Below are 26,716 nucleotides of genomic sequence, written 5' to 3'. Positions count from 1 at the left end.
ATCGAGAAACTGAAGGTCTTTAATTGTGTTTAAAATAAGAGGACATGTGTATATCACTTATGATAATAGCAGAACATACCATTTCCAAGACAGATTTACATCAAATGCCTGATGCCCCCCCCCCCCCACGCACACACACACTCCAGCTGATGACAGGCAACCTTTATTATTATTATCTTAGCAACTGGAAAATGACAGCTGCTCTGTCATACAAAGCCATTAAATCCACCTACATAGGTGAGCGTAGTCTCTGATGTTGCTTTGCTTCGTGTTCTATGTTAGATACTAGTTTCTGAACCATCTATAATTTAAAATATTACATTTTGTTTAATAAACATTTGTTTAGCAGCTATCATGTGCTAGGCACAGATACTTTGTACAGTCCTTGCCCTCAAGCAACTCACAGCTTTAACTTTGGTGAGAGTGGTCGAATGGATTCTGGAGAGAATTCCAATCCGAATAATAAAAATCACCAAGGAGAGAAATTCTTGACAAAAAGCATGATTTCCTATCTGAAATCTTTATTAATCTGATTAAAGATGGAAACACACATATGCAACTTATCAAATGGCATGTCTTATCTCCAATTCAAGTTTTTCAGTCAAAAATTATCTTAAATTATTACTATATAGAGGATGGGATGTTACGATTTTCTAGCAAGAATTTGGATTAGGGTTTTCCAAGAATGTTCAGGGTTTATCATTTCTCTGTATTTATATAAGCCAGAAAGTCCCTTAGTTGGGTCCAAAAATGTTTATGAGAAACATTTTCTGAGATATGTAGGCTTCAGTGTAAGGGAGGGGAATAAGAGTTAGGGAAAGGAGGAGATAATAAAAAAAACCTTGTCATTAAAACTATTCTGTAAGTGATTGCTGCAATCAGGTTATGCACATCATCTACATAATATCAGCCCTGGAAAACCAAAGCAGTGTTCCCTAAATCATAGATGTTCTAGGAATAGAATTCTGTGATCACGTAAGCTTGGGAAATACTTATTAATATGTTAAAAGTTCTGACATGTCTGGAGTGAGGAAATCTGTTCAATTTGTTGAACTCAACATTTTAGAGTCTTAAGTGACCATCCAGTCCCTGCTTTTATCATATTGCAAGAATGCTCAGGTAGACAGGAATTATAACTTTACATTCTTTATCTCAAATTATTTTCTATTCTGATACTTAATTAGCCATAGGCGGGAGGTCTGAGAACTTTAAAAGTTACACAATGTTATGTGTCAATTAGATCTCAATTTTTTTTTAAAAAAAGAGTTTTTCCCCCTCTCCTCTCCACTTCCAGGCTTGAACCCAAGTCCTAACAAGCTTACTTAATGCCAAAAGGCTGAGTGCTTGAGTGTGTGAGCATGCTTGCACGTGTGTGATTATGTGCATATTTTATGCAATAAACATATGGAGGGGTCAAGCAACTCTGAGTAACTCACCCGAGTGTGTTTTTGCTGACCTCTTCCTTTTCCATGTCCTCTTGATCACCTTTCTCTTCAGGTCTAACATCTCTATGCATCTTTTCACACCACTCAGGGGGGCACAGGACTCATTCTGCTGCTTTCATTCCACTGGGACTCACCAGCACCTCTGCTCTCATCGCTACTTCTCCATCTGCCTTTCCATCTCCATCTCATTTTCTCTTTGGGGATGAATTTTTATGAGGTGCCACATTCATAAAAATTGTGACTTTCAGAGCCTGGAGTCCAGAAGATTCCTATCTGCCCTGCTTTCTTGACTATTGGATCCCTTCACTCTGTCATGTAGCACAAGATGACCTTGCTGCTTGAATTGAGAGAATGAAGAAAACTCATGGAAAGGAGGATAGCAAAACAAGATATGCCAACATATTAATTGCGATTCTGTTACATGTAGAACTCTAGTTAGAGTTTTAGGAAACTCGCTTGAGGCCAAAGCACCCATAGTTTAAGATATCACTGCTTTGCCCTGGCCGGTTTGATTCATGGTTAGAGCATCAGTCTGGGGCCCAAGAGTCGTGGGTTCAGTTCCTAGTCATGGGCATGTATTTCAGTTGCAGGTTCCATCCCTGGTCCCATCAGGGGCTCCTGTGGGAGGTAACCAATCAATCTATGTGTCTCTCTCATGTTGATGTCTCTCTCTTCCCAGCCTCCTCCCTCCTTCCCTCTCTCTCTAAAAATCAATGTAAAAAATATCCTCGGGTGAAGATTAATATATATACCACTGCTTTCTTCTGGGGAATGTTTTAAACAAATGAGAAGAAAGTCAGGGAAGAGGTATTTATCATGGCACTTTGCTAAGATTCTAGTCTTTTATCATCTGGACAAGAGGAGAAAAGTTGAAAAGCAAGGCAAAAGGGATGAATGTTGTAGCATCAAGAGAAATTAATGAGATACATGGATCCTTTAAACCCTGTCCCCTTCCTACCTGGCCAACTTTTAACAACTCCTCACTAAGTGAAGAGAGAGGTCAAATTTAAGAATAATTTCACACTTGCTATTAAGAATGCAGAAGTTATTTGAATCTAATTGCTTCATATTTTGAAAATTCACGGACAATTTATCCACATGATTCATATTCAATGTCAAAGAAGTTCTTTCTTGTTTTTTAAATTTTAAGTCCCAAATTCCAGTTAGCTGTTCTCCTCTTCAGAAATGCCTGAGTCTGAATCAAGGCTAACTGTCATCTGTTCACTGTGCTGGTGAGATTCTACTCCTGTTTCAGTCAGCTTGAGCCCCTGAGTCCTGGATGCTCTTGAGAAAGAAGTTGCAGAAATAAGAAAAGAGGGACACTTATACTTACTTGGTAGGACTATTAGCAAAACTGTGACTCCATGTGAGGTTTCAAAGGGCTGCTTGTGTGGCTTCACAGTTTGTACACTGCACAAAAGGACTCAACCAATGGACAGGTTAGGGGATCAAATCCAACGTGCCCCCTTCTTGCTGTGCCCATTATTTCTTCCCTTTTTTGCATATGCCCAGAGAAAACCCTTTTTTTCTAACTTGTAGAAAGGCACCATGTAAGCAGGTAAACTACAGAAATATTGCACAGCCCTTTATATTGCAGCCACGCTCCTCTGTGCCTTAGCCAATTCTGTTCCCTTTGCCTGTTCAACTCTTAAAATTCAGCTCTATCTTCCTGAAAGGGTCCTTAATTAATCATAATATTGGTTGGTTGCCCTTTTCTATGCTTGCAAAACTGTATTTGCTTATCTCTAGACTTTCAATGCTACATTTTAAGTATGTCTTTCTTCTTCCTGGACTGCAGTACAAAGACTGTGCTTTATTTATATTAGTACTAGAGGCCTGATGCATGAAAATTCATGCAAGAGTAGGTCTTCCTTCCCCCAGCTACTGACACCGGCTTCCCTCTGGCACCTGGGACCTGGGCTTCCTTCCTCCGGTTGCTGGTAGGCACCCGGAAGGCACCTGGGAACCTGGCTGGCATCCCCCGGGCCACCTGCAGGCACCCGGGACCTGGGCTGGTTTCCCTCCGGCCCCGGCTTTGTCAGGAAGGACATACGGAATGACGTCCAGAAGACGACCAGTCTAATTAGCATATTACCCTTTTATTATAGATTATGTAATAGTGCACAGTAGATGTTTGAGGAAGGGCAGGAGGCGGAGAAGCAAGAGCTTGTCTAATTTGCTTAGGGAGATCAAAGCATTCTTTTCAGTTCATAGATAATGGAAACATATGCCACAATTTTAGCCAAAAGTTGTTGAAGAAATGATGGAGTAGAGTGGGATAACAGTCTCACCAGTGTTGCTTTCTTCTTCTTACTGTTATGTCTCTCCACTTCTGCCAGTCTTTCTATCTCTATCGCTATCTCTATCTCTGTCTCTGTCTCTGTCTCTATCTCTGTCTCTGTCTCTATCTCTATCTCTGTCTCTATCTCTATCTCTATCTCTCATCTCATTTCTATATCTACCTCTAATCTTCATCTCCATCTCCATCTCTGTCTCTATCTCATCTTTCTGTCTTGGTCTCTCTTCCTCTATGTTGCTTCTAAGTCATTATATTACCTGCATATGTTATCTGGAGTATCATTTATATTTAAAGTGTCTCTAAAATACTGCAATTTGATTTGAAAAAGTTAGCAAATATGGAAGGGAACAGTGACTTTGTTATGTCAAGGTGTTCCTCTCTAGCAAGAAATCCAATAAGCTCTTTGTTTAAAAACATCCTCGTTCTGTCTTGCATATGAAAATGAGAGGACTTCAGATTTTAAATTACAAGTAATGTTGGTAGGGTGAAATTCTGAGAATTTGGAAAGGTCCAATGGACTGTGATTTACACCAATTTTTATTAGATGAGTCCTAGTTGATCAGACTATACAGCACTGTTATTATTAATAAGAGTTATATGGTTAGCAGCATTGTTTTCACTGACCCTAGAATCACTTTTTAATTCTATTGAAACATTTTTACAAGTATCTCAGAATACTATTCTATGTATAGAAACCCACATACATATCCATCAGTAATAAAACCTGAATGCACACTTTCAATAAAGTGACATATAGATTATCTATCATGTATAATTAGTAAGTTTTCTTATATGTTCTACAATAAAAAAAAAGTTTGATGCTTCTTCAGTTACTCTAATTTTCTCATGGACTGAGGTGTGTGTTTTTTTATTATTGTGGGAGAATTGTAGACTTATTAATTGGTATCTGTGTTGAAAAAAATTTCCAGATCTTGTTATAGAACACCATCTCTCCTGAGGCCAGTAAATCATTTTGAGGAAAGTGAGCTGAAAATAATGGGTTTTTGTTGACTGTGATAATGATCATTGTATATCGTTATTCTAGAGAAGCAAAGTCACTCTCTTAATGATAAACAAATTGAGATACATTTGGGCGTGATCATAAGCTCTGAATATCAAGTAAGGCAAGAAGAAATGGGTTAAAATTCAAAAGGATTTTCCTATTATGTTTCTCAAATACCACCCTGAAGGCATTGTGGGGGAATGTTAAGCACTCAAACATTAGTTCACATTTTACAAAAAACAATTAATAAGCAATTATATTTGTTGCTGGCAATGTTTTTCCAAGCAATATTTATGCAGTGACTTTCATAATTCATAAAATATTTTATGAATATAATTTTTAAAATTAATATCATTTTAAAAATTATGATAAAAGGTTAATTCTTCAAGACTATTATGGCATCTATATATGTTCTAGAAAACTTGGACTGAATTCATGACTTTGCACCATACTTGTGATGTTATTAAAGTATCCTCATATGATGTACTGGATTTAAACCATTTCTTCTTCGACTGGTAGAGAGCATTTCTCTACACAATGACTTACACATCTGTGAGTAGATGAGCATAATTGTAGTGTACTATAGTAATTATATTCCCCCACATGGCTTTTGTTCCCCTTCAATTTTGAACTTTGTTGAAAAAGACATTTTATGTTGCTAACACAGTGCAGATAACAGAGCTAGCCTGACTGTAATATTTCAGATACACTGTTTTGCTTCTCTTTTGGCAAGTGTGGCTTAATAGGAAGCATGAGCAAATATAATTGAAAGAGAAGACAGAGCAGAATATAAATAGGTGCTTCTTATAAAGATGTATTTGTGCATCTGTAGCATGAAGTAGCATTTTTAATATAATATAGGGGAAAAGGATAATTTTATACTATAATTTTTAAAATCTCTGCCATGCCACATAAATAAACTTGTTTTACCAATAATATCTAAAATAGTGATTAGTTCTTTTTTTAAAAAAAACTAGAGTTTGCTAATATGAGTTGTGGCACAGTTATGCATCATCTTTCAGCATGTTAACATAGTATACAGGCATATGTACTTCTCAGTAAAGACTCTTCAATGAAAATCTGCCTCTGTTTGGATATGCAAACACATACAAACCTATTGCTAATATAAAGATATCCATAGCTTCCACCCAAATAATAAAGAGCACCTTTTGAGTTATAATTTTCCATTTAATAAATTTTGGAATTCTCACTACTGAATTTCCTTGTGAGCCTGTTTTCTCATAACAAGCTCCTGCTGCAACAAAAACCAAAAAAAAAAAATGTGAACCTTACATATTTGTACTGGAAACAACCAATTGGAGTAGATAGATATAATGTGTTGTACTACAAAGGCTTTCCAATATGGATGTAGATTCCTCTAAGAAATATGCCAGGAGCAGATTTCTTATTATGCTTTGGTCTCGTCTTTAGTGCCAGTAACAAGATTTTTTTTCTTGCTGAAACCTAATTACTAGTGGGGCTGGCAGGATTTCATCTTGTATCTACACTACAGTTGTGGAAAAACACTTTTAATCATCTTGCATTTGAGAAAAGGAACACTTAAAAAGAAAATGTATCCTGAGAGAGGGAGAGTGTGAAAAATATGTAAGTATTACCCTGATGGGTTTCACTAATTCCTCCCAAATACTCACTGATGAATTCTTTTGCCTTAGGTGTGCAGAAGGCTATTTTGGACAACCTTCTGTAGTTGGAGGATCATGTCAGCCATGCCAATGCAATGACAACCTTGACTTCTCCATCCCTGGCAGCTGTGACAGCTTGTCTGGTGCCTGTCTGATATGTAAGCCAGGTACAACAGGCCGGTACTGTGAGCTCTGTGCTGATGGATATTTTGGAGACGCAGTTGATGCAAGGAACTGTCAGCGTAAGTCTGAACTATTGATGCCCCTGACAGAATTGATGCATTGCACCTCAGAGTAGCTGATGAGTTCTTGAGTGAGATTGGAGAGTAGGAAATTATGTGTAATACATCTATGATAGATGTACAACCTATACACAGAGTCTGCATATCCTAAAATATTTTCTTACCAATAGAGTAAATCACTAGAAAATTAATGCATTTTTGCAGTGTGCCATTGTTTTTCAAATGATGCACATATTTCCGTTTACATGTGGAACAAATATTCTAAAATAATATATGTCCATATCAGAAAAGAAAATTTTGAAAAATAGGTTGGACCTATTTAGCCTTTATTGATTTATCTCAGATCTAATTATTTTCTTGAAATAAATTTATCTGCCCACATTATTGAATTAGTATCTATCAGTAGGTGTGAGTCTGTATTCCTTTCATATGTGAACTTTACATTCTTGCATTTCATCATAGTTGTAAAATTCTGCCAATATTTTTGCACACTGTCATATGTAATTGTTAAATGATTAACCTTCAACTTAGGACTATTCATAGAATGCTATCTGTTATCCTTCCACAAAAGTAGCTATTGTAGGGCCTCATTCATAATGGTCGGTATATCCCTCCCTCATCTTTCCCTTCTTAGTTGTGTTATAGTGTTGCAGAGAATTTGCCATTGCTTTATATTAGTGCTAATATAAATACAAGGGAGGTCTTGTGGAGAGTGAAATGGAATGTTAGTCCATATTAGTCCTTGAGTGGTTTGCACTGCCATCATCAGCTTCATCTGCTGTCAGAATCCTCAAGCAGAACAAATATCAGCCCAACAGTTTAATTCTGCCAGTTGCATTATGTAAGAAGGGACTCTGCCAATCATTCAGTGGCTCCCAGGAACTGCAAAAATATAGAAACCACTGGAAATCTAGTCTGTTATTGTCTAGGCTGTAAACAGCCATTTCAATAAGAGCGGTGTCTTTCTCCTCATAGATTTGTAAGGTGAGTGTCGGTTTTTTGACACTTGAAAATGACCATTTGTTGAATCAAAACCAAATCACTCTGGGACAATGACATCTATTCGTTTCATCTGTCAATTAATGATTTTTAAAGCAGGTTTTGCAACAGCTCTGGGGGGCTTTTAAACACTGTGGGTTTATGGCATCTTTGCAAAATCATCGGGAGCTTTTAAGAAATTCGTCCATTCAAACACATCATCTAGGATCTGCACTTTCTAGTTGTGTGATCTTGGGCAAGACATTTCACCTCACTGACACTCAGTTTCATCGTTTACATAAAAGGTCACAACTTTCTGTGGGGACTAAAGGATCTGCCCCACAGAAAGTATCCATTGAACTGCCTGGGATCTGGCGTGCTCACACGTGGTAGCTCCTTCCGTAGTAGTGCTGTGGTGGTCGTGAGTTCTGTGGGGTGTTCATTTTAGGGCTGTATTAATCATGTAATAACCTCTTTTTCTATTTTCCAATAAACCCCTCCAAAAATTTTGAGGGGATTCTTTCACTCATTTTATTGTGGTAAATCGGGGATCGGTGGCGTAAAACCTTAAGAACACATACAAGAATATGGTATGAAAACATTTGTGAATCATCACCAATTTTTGTATTACTTGCCATGAGAAATAGACATGATTAGGGTTTTTAATGCTTCTTGGCATGTCATTAAGATTAAAACTATAATAAACTAATTTATTATCCATTTGGGGGATAATTTTTCACAGATACAATAGCTTTTCTCTGCATAGGTGGTAAGCCATCAAGAGAATAAAATTCACGATAAAGCATTATTTATTTGCCTCTAAATTTCTTCATGAAAAGTACACCACTACAAAGAAATATATTTTGCTTTTCAAATTTATCTATAGTGTTTTTGTCATACATTTCTTTAAAAATGCTACTTAATTTTTTTACACTGCTTTTGTTATTTTTAAGTTGACAATAATTATCATTAATTAAGAATGACATTAGGGTCATGCATTTCATTTAAAAATGCCACTTAAAAATTCTACATTGCTTTCATTATTTGCAGAATGACTTTAATTTATGGTAAATATAATCTTATACTCCCACTCTAAAAAAAAAGTGGCTTCTAAATTCTTAATTATTTAAGATTTTAAAAACATTTTTGTACAATATGCATAAGAAACATGCATAAAGAAATTAAAAGTTTAAACAATAATTCTAGTGTTCAAATGAAATGGATAGTTAAAGAAAATATTTTTTCAGCCTTTTCTCATACCCCAAATATAGACTGTCCTTGGACCATGTCCCAAGGAAAGTGACCGGCTGCAGATGGGGCTGGGCCCTCAACACCCACTCAATTGCTATCAAGTTGGCAGACACTGAAGGCCAAACTACTGGAAGAAAAATCAGACAGTTTTTAGAAAAGCAATAAAACTAAGTAGAATCTGGAGCCAGATGAACAGAATAATAACATACGCTGATGGAGTAGCTATTTATACTGTATTTATAAGCTGTGCTCAGATCAAGGTATCCAGAAACATGAAATATTGTATAAAACTTTACAAAACCATCTATGACTAATCTAAATTCCCATATCATCTCCCCCTTATATATTTTTTTTATGCTGGTATCAATGCAATTGCATATACCATTGAAAATATACTCATAGAGTACAGAGCGAGCCAATAATTACAGTTGCATTTGTGAAAAGACCATTTACTTTTTAGATTGATCTATGGCTGAGGATGATATCAGACAGCTGTATAACATAGAAATGACAAATAATTACTTAAAACAAATATATTTTCTATCTTCGGAGATAGTATGTAAGTTGTAAAGTAAAAGTTCTTCTTGAAAATTGTAATGCTACATTCCTAGTACACTTGAAACAATGTTTTTATCTTTCATCCTTTCTAATCTTAAAGGTATGTATGTGTATGTGTATATATATTTTATATATATATATATATATATATATATATATATATATATATATATAAAATTTCCCCTCAAACTCATGTTTTGAGCTTAACAAAAAACAGGCACATAGTAAATAATTATTAAATTTAAAAAAGCAATTTTGCTTGATTAATAGTGGCATTAATATTATACCATGGGTGCTATTAATTTTGATAATTTCTCAAAAAATATTTTAGCTCTATAGTTAATATGCATTACTTAAAATGGGGATTACAATATTTTAAATGTTACGCCAATGCATCTATAAAGAAGTGAAAGAGCTGAAGAAGTGATGGAAATAACATTCACCTGGAGTCAGGACTCAGCTATATCACCTACCAATGGTGGCCTTGTACGAGTTATGGCTTCTTTGAATTTCAATGTCTTCATTCTCAACATTGGAATAATAATGATGATATTAATATTTCAATAGCATATGATGTGCCAGGTACTGTGCCAGGCTTTATACAAATTGATCCTACAGTTTGTAGAGTTGTAAGGATCAAATGACGTAAAGCCTAACAGGTCATCTAGCACAGAGGTGGGGAACCTTTTTTTTGCCAAGGGCCATATGGATATTTATAACATAATTCGTGGGTCATACAAAATTATCAACTTAAAAATTGGCCTGCTATATTCGGTAACATTTAATTAACTCACCCCTAATGCCTTGGCATAGCCAAACCAAATGATTTTGTGGGCCTTACATGGCCCTCAGGCTGGACACCCCCCACCCCTGATCTAGCAAGTCAGAAAACGTTCCATTCTAAAATGTTAGTTGTCAGTATTACTATCTTGGGGATATCATTATTCAATAAGCCTATTAAGACTATTAGAACCTTTTTCCCTGCGACTGATCTCTCTTTTCTTTACAGCTTGTCGCTGTAATGCCAATGGCTCCTTCTCTGAGGTTTGCCACACTCAGACAGGACAGTGTGAATGCAGACCTAATGTGCAGGGCCGGCGGTGTGATGAATGTAAGGTAAGGAGTAGGAGCTTCCTTCCTCCTTGAAAAGGCTCACTAGCTCTCGATGATACACATCTTAGTATATTAAAAGAAAGGTTCGGGATTATCTAATTCTACATGTGAAATTACTGGGATCACTGAAATGGTTTCTCAAAATAGAAAAAAAATTTGCTGTACACTAGCGTTTGACCTTTAACTTGTATTTCCTTGGTTTTGTGTAATATTTACTACACTTCAGATGTTTCTGAATCAGATAATAGAAATTTACTCTCCAGTCTACGGAGACAAAAATATCTTTCCTTTGCCTTTACCTTGTTGGCAGAATAAAATGTATCATACTCTTTGCTTTTAGCAAACTCCTTGTTCTAGTTCCATCATTTAGATGTCAGTTCCGATGAGCACTTTACTTAAATGTTTTCAGTAGAGAAGTGAATAGAGGTAGTTTTTAGATACGCCTTTGGCTAAAGTGAAACAATAATAAAAATCTCCTGCTCTCAGTTCTGAGCCCATTGCCCCACCTTCAGTATGACAAGACCTGGAGATCCCTCTGTGAGAGCAGGTGGGTTTGCACCATCTCTCACGTAAATATGCATTTTTGGTGCTGACAACTGTTAAATATAAGCAGGCACTTCTCAGATGTCATCAAACTGACCTTTCTGTAGGAAGCTTGAAAATGTCACCTGTTTCTATCTCCTGAATAATATTGTATGCTCTTACTGTTGTTTGTTTTTCTTTTTCTTTTGGCTTTTAAAGTCCAATATGTGGTGGGACCCTGAGAAACGATTCTGTGTGTTATGTGACTGCAGTCCCATTGGCTCTCTGTCACCGCAGTGTGATATGACAGGAAAATGTGTCTGTAAATCAGGCTTCGTAGGGAAACAGTGCAACCTGGGCAGGCAGGTGCACCGACAGAAGGAGCATCCACGAAGAACGCAACCGATGCTGGGGTCTCCCCAGAGATGGGGTCCCAGCAGCTCCAGAGGCTGCCCTCGGGGAGCCTACTGGCCCGCGGCTCGGGTAATCCCAGCGGTGCTGCATGGCTCTGGCGTGGCATGTTGTGTTCCGTGTGCTGCGGCTGACAATCCCTGATGCCATTTTACAAAAAAATGGTTGCTAAGTGTGCAAGTTGCAAATGCAAAAACTGGACAATTCCTGATCGATGCCTTGCCTTTTAAAAACAGCTATCTATGTTTCTAAAAGTATATTCAAATTCATAGGTTAATAAAGTTTTGATTAACCATGGATGTGCAGAAAACAGAGAAAAATATATGTGTGGGAACCTTTCATCTTAGAAGTGGAAAGGTCCCTGGGTATCATTTGGAGCAAACTCCTTTCTATGAATGAACAAATAAAGGGAAATCTAGCAAAGAAAGGAACTTGCCCGAGAAAATTCAGCTCATTGACCTGCCAATTTCAGCGTAATGAACGACTTGATTGCATGTCCACACCATAATTTTGCTCTAGGATACAACAAACACAAGAAACACATTGTAAATGCACAACATACACCAAGTATGGAAGCGTATTCTCTGTTACAAAAGATGGGACCCCTTCTCATAAGGCAAAACAAAACAAATGTTGGGAGGAAGGGAAGAGGGAAAGCTAGGCCCGCAGCCAATCTGCAGAGCAGCAGGGGACGACGGGGCTTGCCAGTGTAGAATCCGAGCCTGTGGGAGAGCTGAGGGTAGGGCTTAGAAGAAAGTGAGAATGTACTACAAAGTAAGGAAGCAAAGGGATGGCTCCTATTGACATTTTAAGAAAACGAGTTCTCATTTCAGACTGCCTCAGATCAAATCTCAGCTTCACCACTTCCTAGCAATAAAAGTTCCTTAAATCTTCCATAATTCAGCTTCTTCATCTCTAGTAGGACCTACTTCAGGGTTTGAGTCTGTTTGGGTTTTCCAAGAGGCAAGCGCAAAGAGACTTACTGCAAACAATGCCCATGAAGGATGACAGGGGAGGGAGTATAGTATGCAGGGAGCCTTCTGCTGCTGTGTAGGTCTAACTGTGTGAAAGGAGAGAGGGAAGGAAAGAATGGGTAGAAAAGCCTCATTCGGTGCATTCTGCCCAGATCCCAAATTCTCGGCCAAGCCAATGGGAAATGCCGAAGCAAAATTTGCTCCTTAGGGGAATCCTGGTTTGCACAGAAAGGTCATCAGTTATTGACTAGAAGAAGCGAGACCTGCTGTGAGCCCCTCCTGTGGAAGCTGCAGGCTGCCCCTCAGGGACACTCCTCATGGCAGGCTCTCTTGCAGGAAGCTCTGCTGAGACACCCCCATGCCTGTTTCAGGGGAGTCCTGAGAACAGTGCATAAAGGACGGACACATACGGAGAATTCTTTGTAAATGTTAGCTATTGTTAATACTATTGATATTAAATGAAAAAACTCTTTAAAAGAGATCATGTTCTTAAATTTTTTTTAAAAAAAATGCATTCATAAAGTAAAAGAAAGGAGCACTAACTGATCAAAATGTCTTCAGTATATAAACTTAGCAGAAATTCAACCCTCGTTCATGTCCTTTTCCTACAAATCTCACAGCACAGCTGTATAAAGTGGTGTCTGTTCTCTGTGGCAAGTATGTGTGAGTATGTGTGAGCTAGGAGCACCACCTCTGAAGGCAGGCTGGCTAATTGGAATCCTGACTGCTCCACTGGTGAGCTGGTGACCTTAGGCAAATTACTTGACTTTTCTGTGCCTGGGTTTCACTACCCTGTAAAAAGGTGATAATATTTATCTCACAAGATTATCTTGAAGATTAAATCAATTGCTATTTATAGAGGACTTTAGAACAGTGCTTGGCATACTGTAAGCACAATATATAAGTTCTAGTTGTTATTATTATCCCAAGTAAGAATAATTTATGGGAGCGCAACAAACTTCCCAGTGAACCTGACTGGCACTCTCTCCCACCTTGTTTCACCTCATTAATTTCCATCACTGAATAGGGATGTTTGCTCCTTACATTTGTTTACATCAGGGGTTTTCCCTAGTCTCTGAAATACATTTTTGAACAGCAAACTTGTTAAAATTATATTACTGAAAGTTAGCGGTATTTATTTTGGTATAACTCAGCTTTTAAAACTGCATAATTTAAACACTAGAAAAATATGGTAGAGACATTTCTTCTTGTAAATTTCTTTACATGATTGATCAACTTTGGAAATTTTTAATGATAACTATTATTTATAAGTTTATTTAATATTTTATTAATTTTCCATTAAATATATGTGTATGCATGTATATATATATATATATATATATATATATATATGTGGGTGTGTGTATGTAAGTATGCTAAGTAAAGAAATATTTAGGAAATAAAGATGAGTATAAAGTACTATCTTTAAAATTCAGATTTCTAAGTGAAGAATATTTAGAAAATAAAAACAAATGCAAATATACTACTTCTATAATTCAGATATTTTTAAAAACTATTTTACTATATTATGTTTTAGTCTTTTTTATGTATGTATGTTTCCATTTGTGTATATCTGAGTGGTAGGTATATCGTTTTAGGTATGTAATTAGAATCACAGTGTATATATAATTTTGTATTCTGCTTTTTGAAATTTTACTTAATGCTATATACTAAGCATATTCATGTCATTAAAACTGCTTCAAAACAGGATTTTAATGACTGCATATCATTTTATAGCATGAATGTATCATAATTTAATTTATTCAAATTTTCTCTAACATTGAACATGAAGTGCTTCTACAGTTAATCACTATGATAAATAATATTGTAATGGGCATGCTTGTACTTTAACCCTTTTCCCAATTTCTAAGTATTTCTCTAGATCAAGTATCTAGAATCTTACACTGAAGTATTTTTATGAATAAAAATATATGTTTCAAGTTTTCTTTCTATAATTGAGTTTCAATAGCATGTGTTAGGTCATTTTTAGAACTGATACACACTTCCTTCTTTAATCATGTAGTGAAGTCTGAATTAGAACTAGAAGTAAAAATAAAGTCAGCAGTAAATATAAATAAAATTATTTTTCAAACTCATTCAACCTACGTATTTTATATTTTAAATACAAACCTATTCTTAGCTATAGTCATTTTGAAAGGATAATTTTAGTGTGATTTTATTTTCTAGGACTTATTTTTAATACTGTTAACAATAATGGCAAAAATATTTAATGCAGCTTACATTTCTCTTTGAGTGGCTCACTCTAAGTAGCAAGATTTATTTTTACCAAGAAGTAACTATTAAGTCTAATTTTCCAAAATGGGAATTATTTTTTACAAAGAAGTAATGACTGAGACCAATTTTCTAGGTTAAAATATCATAATAATGTGACATATTTTACATTTAAAAAGACAACCCTGACATACTTTAAATAAGATATGTGCTTCTCATTTTTCTAGTAGGCGTAATTTTTAATCCATCAGCATTTTCTTATAGTCCCTCTAGATCTGTTGGCATGTATTTCAAAAAAGTCAGCCAAAGCTAGCAATGAAAACTTAACCATAGAAACTTACTTGTTATAAGTAGATAAGGGATGTGCATATAGATAACTCTCAGAGTATAAAAGTTTTTCTTCATTTACCTAATCTTTGATGTCTGTTTTTATAAATCAATTTCTATTGTTAAGATGAAACCCAAGAACTAGATGTTTGTCAAACCAATTATTTTGTCAGTGTAGGCAAAACCTGAAAATTATATTTATAATGTGAGCCCTATAGTGGTGATTAGAAGTATTTATGGATATATGAAAATGGTAGATAAAATATTCGAGGAGATCATTTATTTTAATTTTAGGCTGTGAGTAACAATATTTAAAGCATTATCAAGTAGAAGGAGTTCATAAGATCTGAAAGTAATCAGTGCAGATTATGAGGATTTAAGCAAATAAAATTTTTAATTAAAATAAAAATACCAACCTTAGCTTATTTCCACAGTGCCCTTAGAATCTTGGGAGGTACAGGGAAAAGCTAGTGAAAATATATCAGACTGGATAATAATGCCCTAATTCTGCCTTTATCTGGATGAAATTTCAAAGTAACTGAACTTTTATCTTTGGATATTACAAAAAGTTTCCATTAGATTGAATGACAACTCAGTTGTCCTAACATCAGTGAAGAAACTTTCATAACCCTATAGGCTCCTTTTTCTCCTGCCTGATCTTTCAGTGTTGTGGGTCTTGTTCTATAGTGAATGAATCGATTTAAATTTAACGTTTCTCTTTCCTTTCCTATGCCAGCCCGAAACCTTTGGCCTACAGTCGCCAAGAGGATGTGTTCCCTGCAACTGTAACTCCTTTGGGTCTAAATCATTCGACTGTGAAGAGAGCGGCCAATGCTGGTGCCAGCCTGGAGTGACAGGGAAGAAATGCGACCACTGTGCCCGTGGCTATTTCAACTTCCAAGAAGGAGGGTGCACAGGTCTGTTATTGAAGACTCAGCAGGGCACATTCATTCTCTGGGTCTTGGCTCTGTAACAGTTTGTTCGACAGGGTTTCCAGAAATTAAAGGACAACAAATATATGATATAAAATATCTAACCTAATAAGAAACATCTATTTATTTTAAATAAATTATCAAAAGAAATACACTGCAATTTGAAACATTGCCTTATGCAAAACTGTGCTTGCAAATTACTCAATATAAATCCATCAGCAGATCCCAATTCCACTGTGTCTCTCTCTCCCTGAGTGTGACCTCCATTCAGCCAGTCACTCAAAGGCTACTGCAGCTTGAAAGTCAAATGTTCAATTTTTCTGGTGCCAATGTTGTCTTAGTTTAAATTCTACCCCCAAGCTAATACAGCTCAACTTTTCCTTTTCCTGTTGCAAAATTGGTACAAGGATTAGGGGAGTTAATATTTTTTTCTGCTACAAAAAAAAAAATTATGTTTGCTTCTCCTTTCAGGTGCCTTAAAAACTGTGATATTCCAAGAAAGAAACAGATTAGCTCTAGATATTCGTTAGTTCATGGGAAAGTGCAGGTGGGGGTTTCTGACCATGATTTCCTCAAGCAGTATTCTCATATATCCAGCCACAGCCTTCTGACAAACATTATATAGAAAGTAGGAAATAGCACAAAATAATTGAAAGTAAAGACTTAACCTTAGCATTGATTTATGTGTCACTAATTTGGAATTAACCCTTATTCCAGCCAATTAACCTTTGCTTACTAAACTCACTGATTCAATATTGATGATATTTCTATATCCTCAGCATCATGATAAATACATGGTAAGATTTTTAAGACTTTATCATGGACTACTGTAGTGAATTTATGTAAGAAGTGCCAGGAATGATATAGGAAATTATTTTAAAAACCAGTACCTTTTAGATATTCTCAAATACCTTTGATATACAGTTGTGATAGTAAATTAAACCATTATAAATTATTTTAAATGTTATCATTGTAGAACCTCTAAGAGTCTACGTGTGATCTCTAAGTCAATATCTGTATACACTAAAATACTAAAGCTGCATTTTAAAATATACTCTGTTATTTAAATCTCACTATTTTTACTCAGTAGGAGTTAATGAAATGGCACTATATATTCAAATATATCCACTACCAGAAATTATAAATGAGAGCAAGAATATTTTAAAAATTTTGAAATAGTGATAACATTTTAGAACTGCAGACTTAGTAGCATTTAACCCAGAAAAACAGAACAGAGAACAAGCACAAAACAGGCAGGATAGCATATGTTTGAAAGCATGCTTTGCTCTAAAGAGCTTGGATTTGTTTATTGGCTGCACAAATAACAAGTTATGTGACTTAACCAAATGACCTGGTTTCCCTGTCCCTCCACAAAATTCATCTATTAAATAAAGAAAATAATAGTATGTACCTTGCTGGGTTTTTGTAAGAATTAGTTGAATTAATGGTTATATAATATTTAGAGAAATTCCTGGCATATAAGGTCTATGTAAGTGTTTACTATTATTGTTATGAATGGTATTTCTTTATTAGTATGATTAATGTGTAAACACTCTATTTTAACAAGATAAAAGTAGTTAATTACTCAAGTTTTCTTATTCAGTCAGTGTTATGATTCCATTGAAGAACTACTTAGAGAATTTCTATTTGTAGGTAATGATTTGAACCATCCCAAGACACTTTTTAGTACATTAATTTAAACACAGTATGCACTATTTTTCTTCTTAATCAATGGTATATGTAAACTAAATCCTTTGGCTGAAAATTAGCAGCAATATTAATAACAACAAAAACAATAGCTAACATTTATTTAGTGTTTACCCTATGCCAAGTGTTGTGCTAAACATTTTTCACAGCTGGTATGAAATGCTGTGAGCAATGATAATTATGATCCCTTAAAATGTGAGCTTAATCAAATATCCCAAATGTATTTTGTTTACAAGATTTAATCATTATATAACCAATTAAAAGGTTTCTTATAATATTGGTCTTCTATTTTAATTCGAGTATTTGTTTTTTATTCTCTTGCTTTCTCCTCTTTAATATGAAACACTGAACCAAAGTATTATCAGTACCTAGGTAAACTATAGGTAATAAATGGCATACAGTCCTTGTCTCGGATGGCTTTGAAGATATCAAATATTATTTTTGCATTCTTTGAGATAGTGTATGGGTAGGGTTGAATTTGTACTCTCCATATATTATATCATAGCATGGAAAATTCAAAATCTATTGAAAAGAAATAAGGCAGTTGGTAAATAAAACTCAAAAGCATCTTTATATATATACAGTTCTGTAATTTAACTATTTTTAAATATTTGCAAAACTGAAATGTCCTGATGTATGTTAGGATATACTGAATTTAGGAAGCCTATTAAGCTTACAGGTTTTAACTACAAATCAGAGTCATCAATAGGAAGGAATTGTTAATCTATACAGTGTAGGAAATTAACTATGAACTTAATTATAGAAATGAAATTCAGACCTTTATAATATCTAGATATGAGGTAACAGAGTTAACATGGAATCTGATACATCAATTCTTTCTTTCTCTAAGCTTATTTGAAAAGTTAAAAATGCTTTACCTTTTGAAATTATTAAGTAAATTATAATATGTGTGATGAACAACTCCTCTGTGAAGTACATTGTACTATGATATAAAAAATGAATGAGTTAAGTTTTCACTTTTAAGAATCCTTAACCATAGTATGGAAAATAAAACAACACAAATCACAATATAAAATGAACATCTAGTATCAAATGTTTACTTTTTGTTTCCCCTTTCATCTGTGAAGCTTGCGACTGTTCTCATCTGGGTAATAATTGTGACCCAAAGACTGGTCGATGCATTTGCCCTCCCAACACCATTGGAGATCAGTGTTCTCAATGTGTACCTAATACCTGGGGCCACAGCATTATCACTGGTTGTAAGGTGAGTGAATTGATTTATTTCATCTGAAAATGTTTTTTTAAAAGATTTGTTCATGTTGGTAGAATTCTATAGTTGGGCATTTCAAAATCCAATATTATATTGCAAAACAATGTGGGACTATCATTATGGAGTGATTGCAGCTATTGATCAGTATCTAACATTTTAGTTGTGGGAAAGATAATGAAGTAAGTACACATTTATGCAGCCTCATCTATGATACCTACCAAAAAGGAGGGGGAAAGAACAAAAAAAAATCTGTAATAAAATGGAAACAGCTAGAGCCTAACACTTACACACAATGAAATATACCTGCAAAGTACAAGGAAATTGGGAACTAATTAAAGGAATTTGCCAAAAATATATATGAATGACCCTCAAATTATGACTAGGTTTCAGTTTCCAGAAAATAATTGAGAAGATTCTGAAGAGTCATATTATCAACCTTTAGCCTAGAAAAATCCTCGGTTTTTTCCCATGGCTGGACCTAAGAAAGTTTCATGACCAAACCCACATTGAGAGACATATAGTCAGCATGAGGGTGGAAGGAGCTCCAGTTTGTAGATTCATAGAGCTACATATTTGTAAACAAAAATTCCTCCAGAGTTCCAAAATTTTAGCTATGAACAATGCTACAAAATTCTATGACTGTTTGCATTTTCACTTTGAATCCAAGCATCTGCCCCATCCCTGGACTCATGAATAAGCCATATGAAACTTATGAGGGTTCCATTCCAGCCACAAAATCCAGTGATGTGTCCAAACTCTAATGAAATTCCTGAAATGGAAGCTGATACCTAATGTTTAGTATATAAATCAGGGTAAAATATAGACCAAGGTAATTTTTTTAAAAGTAGTTGTAGGGCCCTAGCCAGTTTGTCTCAGTGGATAGAGCATCGGCCTGCAGACTGAGGGTCGCAGGTTCAGTTCCAGTCAAGGGCACAAGCCTAGGTTGTGGGTTTGATCCCCAGTGGAGGACATGCAGGAGGCAGACAATGGATAATTCCTCACATCATTGATGTTTCTATCTCTCTCTCTCCCTTCCTCTCTGAAATCAATAAAAATATATTTAAAATAAATAAATAAATAAATAAATGTAGTTGTAGGTTTGATACCATTATATAGTGATTATTGAATAAACATTATGTGGCTTGAAGTGTTTTGATTACTTTGAACCATTATTAAAAATATAAATTTCTGAATACACACCTCATCATGATGATCAATTACAAAAAAATTCATAGAGCCCTCACAAATATTTATGAGCATGTGTTCTATTTTAAATACTTGGATGACTATACTCCAAATCTGCAGTGATTTGAGATTTATAGCTTTCCTTTCTTTGCGTCATGGGTAATTTCTCAGTGCTGAGGTGTGAGCACACACATCATTTGAGCTTTTATTGGAGTAGAATACAAAGCCTGCCATCTCTTGCTAGCAGGGAAGTCATGCATAAATCCTCTCTTGCCAAAGAAACATTACATCTAATTATGATTTAAGTTTGATATCGGTTATAGTGCTATGTAAACATATGGTTAATGGTCTCATTTGTCTTTACTATGACTTCCTGGATGTACTTTCTGATTCAGAAAGTTCCCAATGTCTGTTTGTACTGCCAATTAGTCTTTAAGAATTATGTGAATATTGGGTAGCATTTTATATTTTAGTTAAATGATAAGGATGTCTCATCAGACATTTTTTAAATGCACTGCATGATTATAGTTTCCATTCATATTATAATTTTCTATTTCTGATTATAGCCCATTTTGTTTGTGTCAATAAAAAAAATATTTATGTGAATAAGCCAATCATCCTTACTTTGAAATCTCATTCTACTCTTGATGTTCTATCAGGATGAGTTATTTAGAGTGATGACAGTGGGTTATTCTATGCTTTAGAAACGATATACATGTTTGTAATTGAATATTACATTTGGGGTTTAAAATAACTTTTAGTAACAACTCTTATGCAGCCCTTTTTACTGGATAGCAATGAAGACATAAAGAAATACTTAATCATAAAGACACCCAAAATAAGGCCTGGCAATTATTTTAACATCAGAATCTGGGAAGATATTTCACAGAACATTTGGACAGGAAAGAGATGATAGATTGGAAGCTGGTGATTGTACATCACATTCTAGAAAGAGTAGTCCCATAAGTAAACTGCTGTTGGCAGGAGCAGAAGCAGTAATATCCCCAGTAGTGGTGGATATGAGAATTAAGCTGAGCAATGAACGTGTGAGAAATGCAAAGGGAGATCCAGCCAGAATTAGATCTGGAAATTTGGCAAGTTGCTAGGCATATGAGTCTGCCATAGAGCTGTACATCTGAGAAGAAGAATAGTACAGCTCCAAAAAGAATCAGGTGACCGACTAAGTATAAACACTGTGATATAGAAAGAGGTGGTACCCACTTGGATCCCAAGTAATAACCCACTTGGGAGAAAGAAAGCACACCAGTTATTTAAGCAGGGAAAGTAGAATATTAAGACTTGTTAACTGGTAAAAGGTAGTTACTAAAAAAGTTACTGAAAAAGGATAAAAGAGAGATATAAGGGTTCCTGAAGTATCAGATATAAAAGAGCAGCTACTATTTCTAGGCTTATAGAGGGCGGACCATAAAGGAATCAAGGGCTAGGAGAGGTCACACAGTTCCTTCTCCTCAACCCCAGCAAGACTGAGGTTCAGAAATGTTTAAAGAGAGGGTGGCTACCACAGGAACACACAGCCTGCCTGTGGTAAGACAAACAATAATATCAACAAACCAGTCAACAGAGTTTGTGGGCAAATGCTAGTCTATGGAAGCTGCCCACCACTGTTGAAGGCCATGGGCATACTGGAGCTACTTAGAAACAGCCTGTCATGGGCAGAGCTATGTGCAAACCAAAGCTACTCAGATAGCTGCCTATTGGGAGAGTGGTTTTGAGGGCATAGCTGGAAGCATTCTGAACTTCTGGGCTCTCAATGCTAAATAATAAAATAATGATAATGATGACAGTAATGAAGACAGAAACCAGGGCAGAAGTGTCTTCCCACCACTGTGGTTTTATTGAGTCCCTCCAGTGCCCTTTGTTGATGAAGCTTAACATTCTGCAACCTGTCCATGAAAAAATGTGTACAGGTTCTAACTACAGTATCACAAACAGGGCAGGGAAGAGTGAATTTAAAGCTCAGAGACAGTAGATTGATCATTGGCACAGCTGGTCTCTGAAAATGATTTATTTATTCCAAGATCCTAAATGACATTTTAGAAATACACTTGGCACTTTTATTACAAAGAGATATGAGCCTTGTAAATCAAAAGCCGCAAGATTTAAAAGAATAAAAGAAAAAAAAGACACATGGATGAGCAGAAGTCAAAGAAGAGATAAAATAAAGAAATTATATTGGAGCCTGACTGGCATGGCTCAGTGGTTGAATGTTGACCCATGAGCCAGGAGGTCATGGTTCAATTCCCGGTCAGGTTTCTCTCTCATCATTGATGTTTCTCTCTCTCTCTGTCTCCCTTCCTCTCTGAAATAAATAAAAATATATTTTTAAAAATAAATTATTGGAAAGTGCTAAGCATGCAATAAATTGTGTAACTAAAATAAACACTGGTGGTATATACATACAATAGAATTTTCACTGTGTAAATTGGGAGGTATAAAATAGAGAATAAATTTGAGAGGCAAATAAGAAGGTAACTACTGAAGACATGAAGGTGTTATAGAGTTGATTGATAGACAAAAGTGGTATATTTTAGGAATTGTAAGTGATCCTGAAGAACAAAACTGGTAAATTAGAACAGAAATAAAATTCAAAAACAAATTTGAAGAAATAGCACTAAATCAAAAAACAATTTGTTCCCAAACTAAAGTAACTCACCATGTTCCAGTAAATTAATTAAAACAACCTCAAACTTTAAAAAATTTTAGCAAAATTTTAAATTCCATAAATAAAGAGAAAGTCATATTTATATATGAATGAATGAAAAAAGTTACCAGCAAAGCATCTCAAATCAGGCTTGTCTGAAAAACAAAATGGCAAAAACAACACCCTCAATATCACTTCTCTAAATTCTCCCTGGCTTCCCCACATCCAGTTTGGTGCTCCTTATATGTTCACATAGCATTCTGCATCTCCCCTATTCTACAATGTTATTCCATTGTGTTCTATTTATATATTTACTTGTCTCCCTCCATTAAACTATACTGTATGTCTCTGTACAACTTAAATGCTATAAAAACTAGATGATAAAGTAAAATGACTTTGTCTAAAGTCCCGTCTTTGAAACAAAAAGGGTTTGAAGAAAACCCATACTTAATTCTCCCTTGCCACAGAAAGGCAGAGAAAGTACATTTCCATTCTTATTCAATAGCATCATGGTTTCTGGACACTCATATATTTTAGTAAATGCAGGAAGCAATTTTAGTGTTATGTTCACTGATGTTTCCCAAGCGACTAAACTAGAACAGTACAAAGGCATATCATAGACCTATGATTAAAATGTGTTTAATGGGAGCATAGAAACATTAGGATTAAAATTTTAAGATATTTCCCAGGAAACAGTGTTAGCGGTTGCTGTTTTTATCTCCTCCGTAGGCGTGTAACTGTAGCACGGTGGGATCCTTGGATTTCCAATGCAATATAAACACGGGCCAGTGCAACTGTCATCCAAAGTTCTCTGGTGCAAAATGTACAGAGTGCAGTAGAGGTTACTGGAACTACCCTCACTGCGACCCCTGTAACTGCTTCCTGCCCGGGACTGATGATGCGACCTGTGATTCAGAGACTAAAAGATGCGCCTGTATGGATCAGACTGGGCAGTGCACTTGTAAGGTAAGTGCTGCCACAATACATTAAGGCCGCGACCTTCCTAATGCCGCGACCCTTTAATACAGTTCCTCATGTTGTGGTGACCCCCAATTTCATTGTTACAAATTGAACATAATTAAAGCATAGTGATGAATCACAAAAACAATATGTAATTATATATGTGTTTTCCGATGGTCTTAGGCGACCCCTGTGAAAGGGTCGTTGGACCCCCAAAGGGGTCGCGACCCACAGGTTGAGAACCGCTGCTTTAAGGAGAACTGGCCTCAAGTTTATTTTCATAGAGCAATAGTATTAACTTTAGTCAGTGTTCATTATCCTGCTTCATTGAGCTAAACAAACAGATAAAACAAAACTCATTGATAGACACAATGTTTTTGTTTATAAATGTCCATTGGCATATAGATAAACACGGTTTTTTAAGAACTTGTATTTAACCAAAGACTTACTTTTTTTCTAGTTGGTAGATGGAACATATTTTCAATCGTAAACTATTCTGTACATGTCCACTTTGCTTAAATAACAATAATCTGGAGGAGAGAAAAATACAGCTCTCTTAAGCATCATCAGAGAAAAATCACAGCTAAATAATAAGGCTTATAAAAACACCATTACTCCCCAAATTAATCTGCAACCACTGTACACTGAAAATATATTTACTGCTGTGAGGTTTCGTAAAATTTTCATCACATATAAACACTGACATTACAAACAGTGACAATGTGGAAATTTCAGCCCTCATTAATATTGTTAAATGGTGTAGAAAAACAGCCAATTAAAAAGGATGAGAGAGATTTTATTTCCCTCTTAGATATATCTGAAAAACCAATTTCAGGGTAAATGCTAAGACTGGGTCATAGATATCTTTTCAAGAAAAAAGTCATTACAGGGAGGACAGAGAAGCAAGAGGACGAAGTCCAGGGAGTAAGTGTTAAAATAATGTTGAGAATTTCAGAAAAGAGCAGCCTCTGCCATTGAGGGCCCTGAACAAAACCCAAAGTCCAATGCTGCCTTATTATATATAACTGTGACTACACATTATATTTAATATACATTATACGAGTATGTATACATTATATAATATTATATAAATCTACATTTTAACATCCTGTTTTTGCATCTATTTTTTTGCATCACACCACTGTTTAGGAATTGATGTTTTATTTTGCTTTTGAAATTCTCATGACTCTTTCGTATCGTTAACAGCAGGATAGTAGAAAATGTGCTGCTTAGATTTTAAAAAAATATATATACAATATCCTTGATTATGTACTTATGCATAAATTAAGCATTTTTTAGACCCACGGTTTCATCCCTTAACGAGACTAACTACATGTACCACTTGAGCTGGGAGTCTAATACTTGGTGGTCTTTTTTGTTTAATTTTTTAAAAGTGTGCCCCTGTTATTCATTCTCAAGTTTAATTCTCTCGTAACTTCACCGTTAAGAACACTGAGGAGCTCTCATCTTTCACCAGGTGAACGTGGAAGGTGTCCACTGTGACAGGTGCCGGCCCGGCACATTCGGACTTGATGCCAAGAACCCACTTGGCTGCAGCAGCTGCTATTGCTTCGGAGCCACTACTCAGTGCTCTGAAGCGAAAGGCCTGATCCGTGCGTGGGTGAGTAAGGACCTGCTGAGCCATGAAATGGTATAATGTTAGCCCTGCTGGCGTCTTTTAGCCAGCCGCTGAGGGCGAGGGGGAAATGGCAAAACATTTAAGCAACCTTTTCCCCTGCGCACATCTAGAAATGCTGAAGGGGCCATGTGCCATTAGGGGTTGATATAAATGCCTTTTTAAATAGTCCTTAAAAATAGTTCATTTATCATTGATACAGAAATGGATGCCAAGTGAAAAAGGGAGACATTGTAAGGGAAACATGTTTGGGATGGGAAGAAGCTGCATGCTGAAGAGTCAGGGCACCAGAGCATGAATTTGATCTGCTAGTGCAACACAAATGAACACCAGGCTGGCACATTTATTCCAACCAGCCTTAGAGAATCATGGATTTTTAGCATGGAGGCATGTACATTTTTTCTTACACGTTCCTTTTACCTTTCCTACCTTTTCGTGTAAAAGGCTCCTATTTTCAGACACGTGGTTTTCCCGTGCAAACAAGTCAGAAAGATGTATTCCCTTGCCCTACTTGCTCACTAGGCACTAGTTCGGTTTCTTGTGAAGACAGCTCATCAGCTCGGGGATGGCCCTGCAGATAGACATGCAGTCCATAACTTGGTTTTAAAGGAGTGCCCCGAAGACCTGAGCTCAGCCTCCTGCTGTGGTCTGACCCCTTGCAGGTGTCCCTGGAGCCCGAGCAGACCATTCTGCCCCTGGTGGATGAGGCACTGCAGCACACAACCACCAAAGGCATCGCTTTTCAAGATCCAGAGATTGTTGCCCGCATGGATCTGGTGAGCCAGGATCTCCGTTTGGAGCCTTTTTATTGGAAACTGCCAGAACAATTTGAAGGGAAGAAGGTAAGGACAAGAACTTTGAAGTCACACGAGAACAAAGGAAAACATGTTTTTGGAATCACTCCATTTGGACATTTATCTAACTCATCGCTCCTCATTTTATTTTGTCAGCTGATGGCCTATGGTGGAAAACTCAAGTATGCCATCTATTTTGAGGCTCGAGAAGAGACAGGTGTCTCTACCTATAAGCCTCAAGTTATCATCCGAGGTGGGACTCCATCGCATGCTAGAATTATCGTCAGGCATACGGCCGCTCCTCTCATTGGCCAACTGACAAGGCATGAAATTGAAATGACAGAGGTAAGGGTATTAGTTGTTTGGTGCAAGGATGTCAGTGGTTTTACAGTCATTTTCATCAGTGGTTTATTTTCTTGTTAACAGAGAGAATGGAAATATTATGGTGATGATCCTCGAGTCAGTAGAACCGTGACCCGTGAAGACTTCTTAGATGTACTATATGACATTCACTATATTCTTATCAAGGCTACCTATGGAAATGTGATTAGACAAAGCAGGTAAACTATACTAGAAAGGACCCAAGTTAATTTCTTATAGGAAAGATATAG

General features: G+C 36.1%; 1 protein-coding gene across 3 annotated transcripts in view; it reads left to right on the top strand.

The window, feature by feature from the left end:
* The window catches only part of LAMA2 (laminin subunit alpha 2), a 452,538-nt gene that overhangs the window by 267,709 nt on the left and 158,113 nt on the right, over nucleotides 1-26,716 (top strand). For all 3 annotated transcript variants that reach the window (XM_023759137.1, XM_014461101.2, XM_014461100.2), the window contains 9 exons: nucleotides 6,421-6,632; nucleotides 10,429-10,535; nucleotides 15,735-15,915; nucleotides 18,726-18,862; nucleotides 23,445-23,681; nucleotides 25,153-25,296; nucleotides 25,974-26,153; nucleotides 26,262-26,450; nucleotides 26,532-26,665. In XM_023759137.1, coding sequence (XP_023614905.1) covers nucleotides 6,421-6,632; nucleotides 10,429-10,535; nucleotides 15,735-15,915; nucleotides 18,726-18,862; nucleotides 23,445-23,681; nucleotides 25,153-25,296; nucleotides 25,974-26,153; nucleotides 26,262-26,450; nucleotides 26,532-26,665 — 1,521 coding nt within the window. The remainder of the gene's footprint in view (nucleotides 1-6,420; nucleotides 6,633-10,428; nucleotides 10,536-15,734; nucleotides 15,916-18,725; nucleotides 18,863-23,444; nucleotides 23,682-25,152; nucleotides 25,297-25,973; nucleotides 26,154-26,261; nucleotides 26,451-26,531; nucleotides 26,666-26,716) is intronic.

The sequence above is a fragment of the Myotis lucifugus genome, unplaced genomic scaffold (assembly GCF_000147115.1).
Source record: "Myotis lucifugus unplaced genomic scaffold, Myoluc2.0 scaffold_150, whole genome shotgun sequence".
NCBI classification, from domain to species: domain Eukaryota; kingdom Metazoa; phylum Chordata; class Mammalia; order Chiroptera; family Vespertilionidae; genus Myotis; species Myotis lucifugus.
The sequence above is the reverse complement of the archived record's forward strand: the minus strand, read 5'-3'. Positions and strand labels throughout refer to the sequence as shown.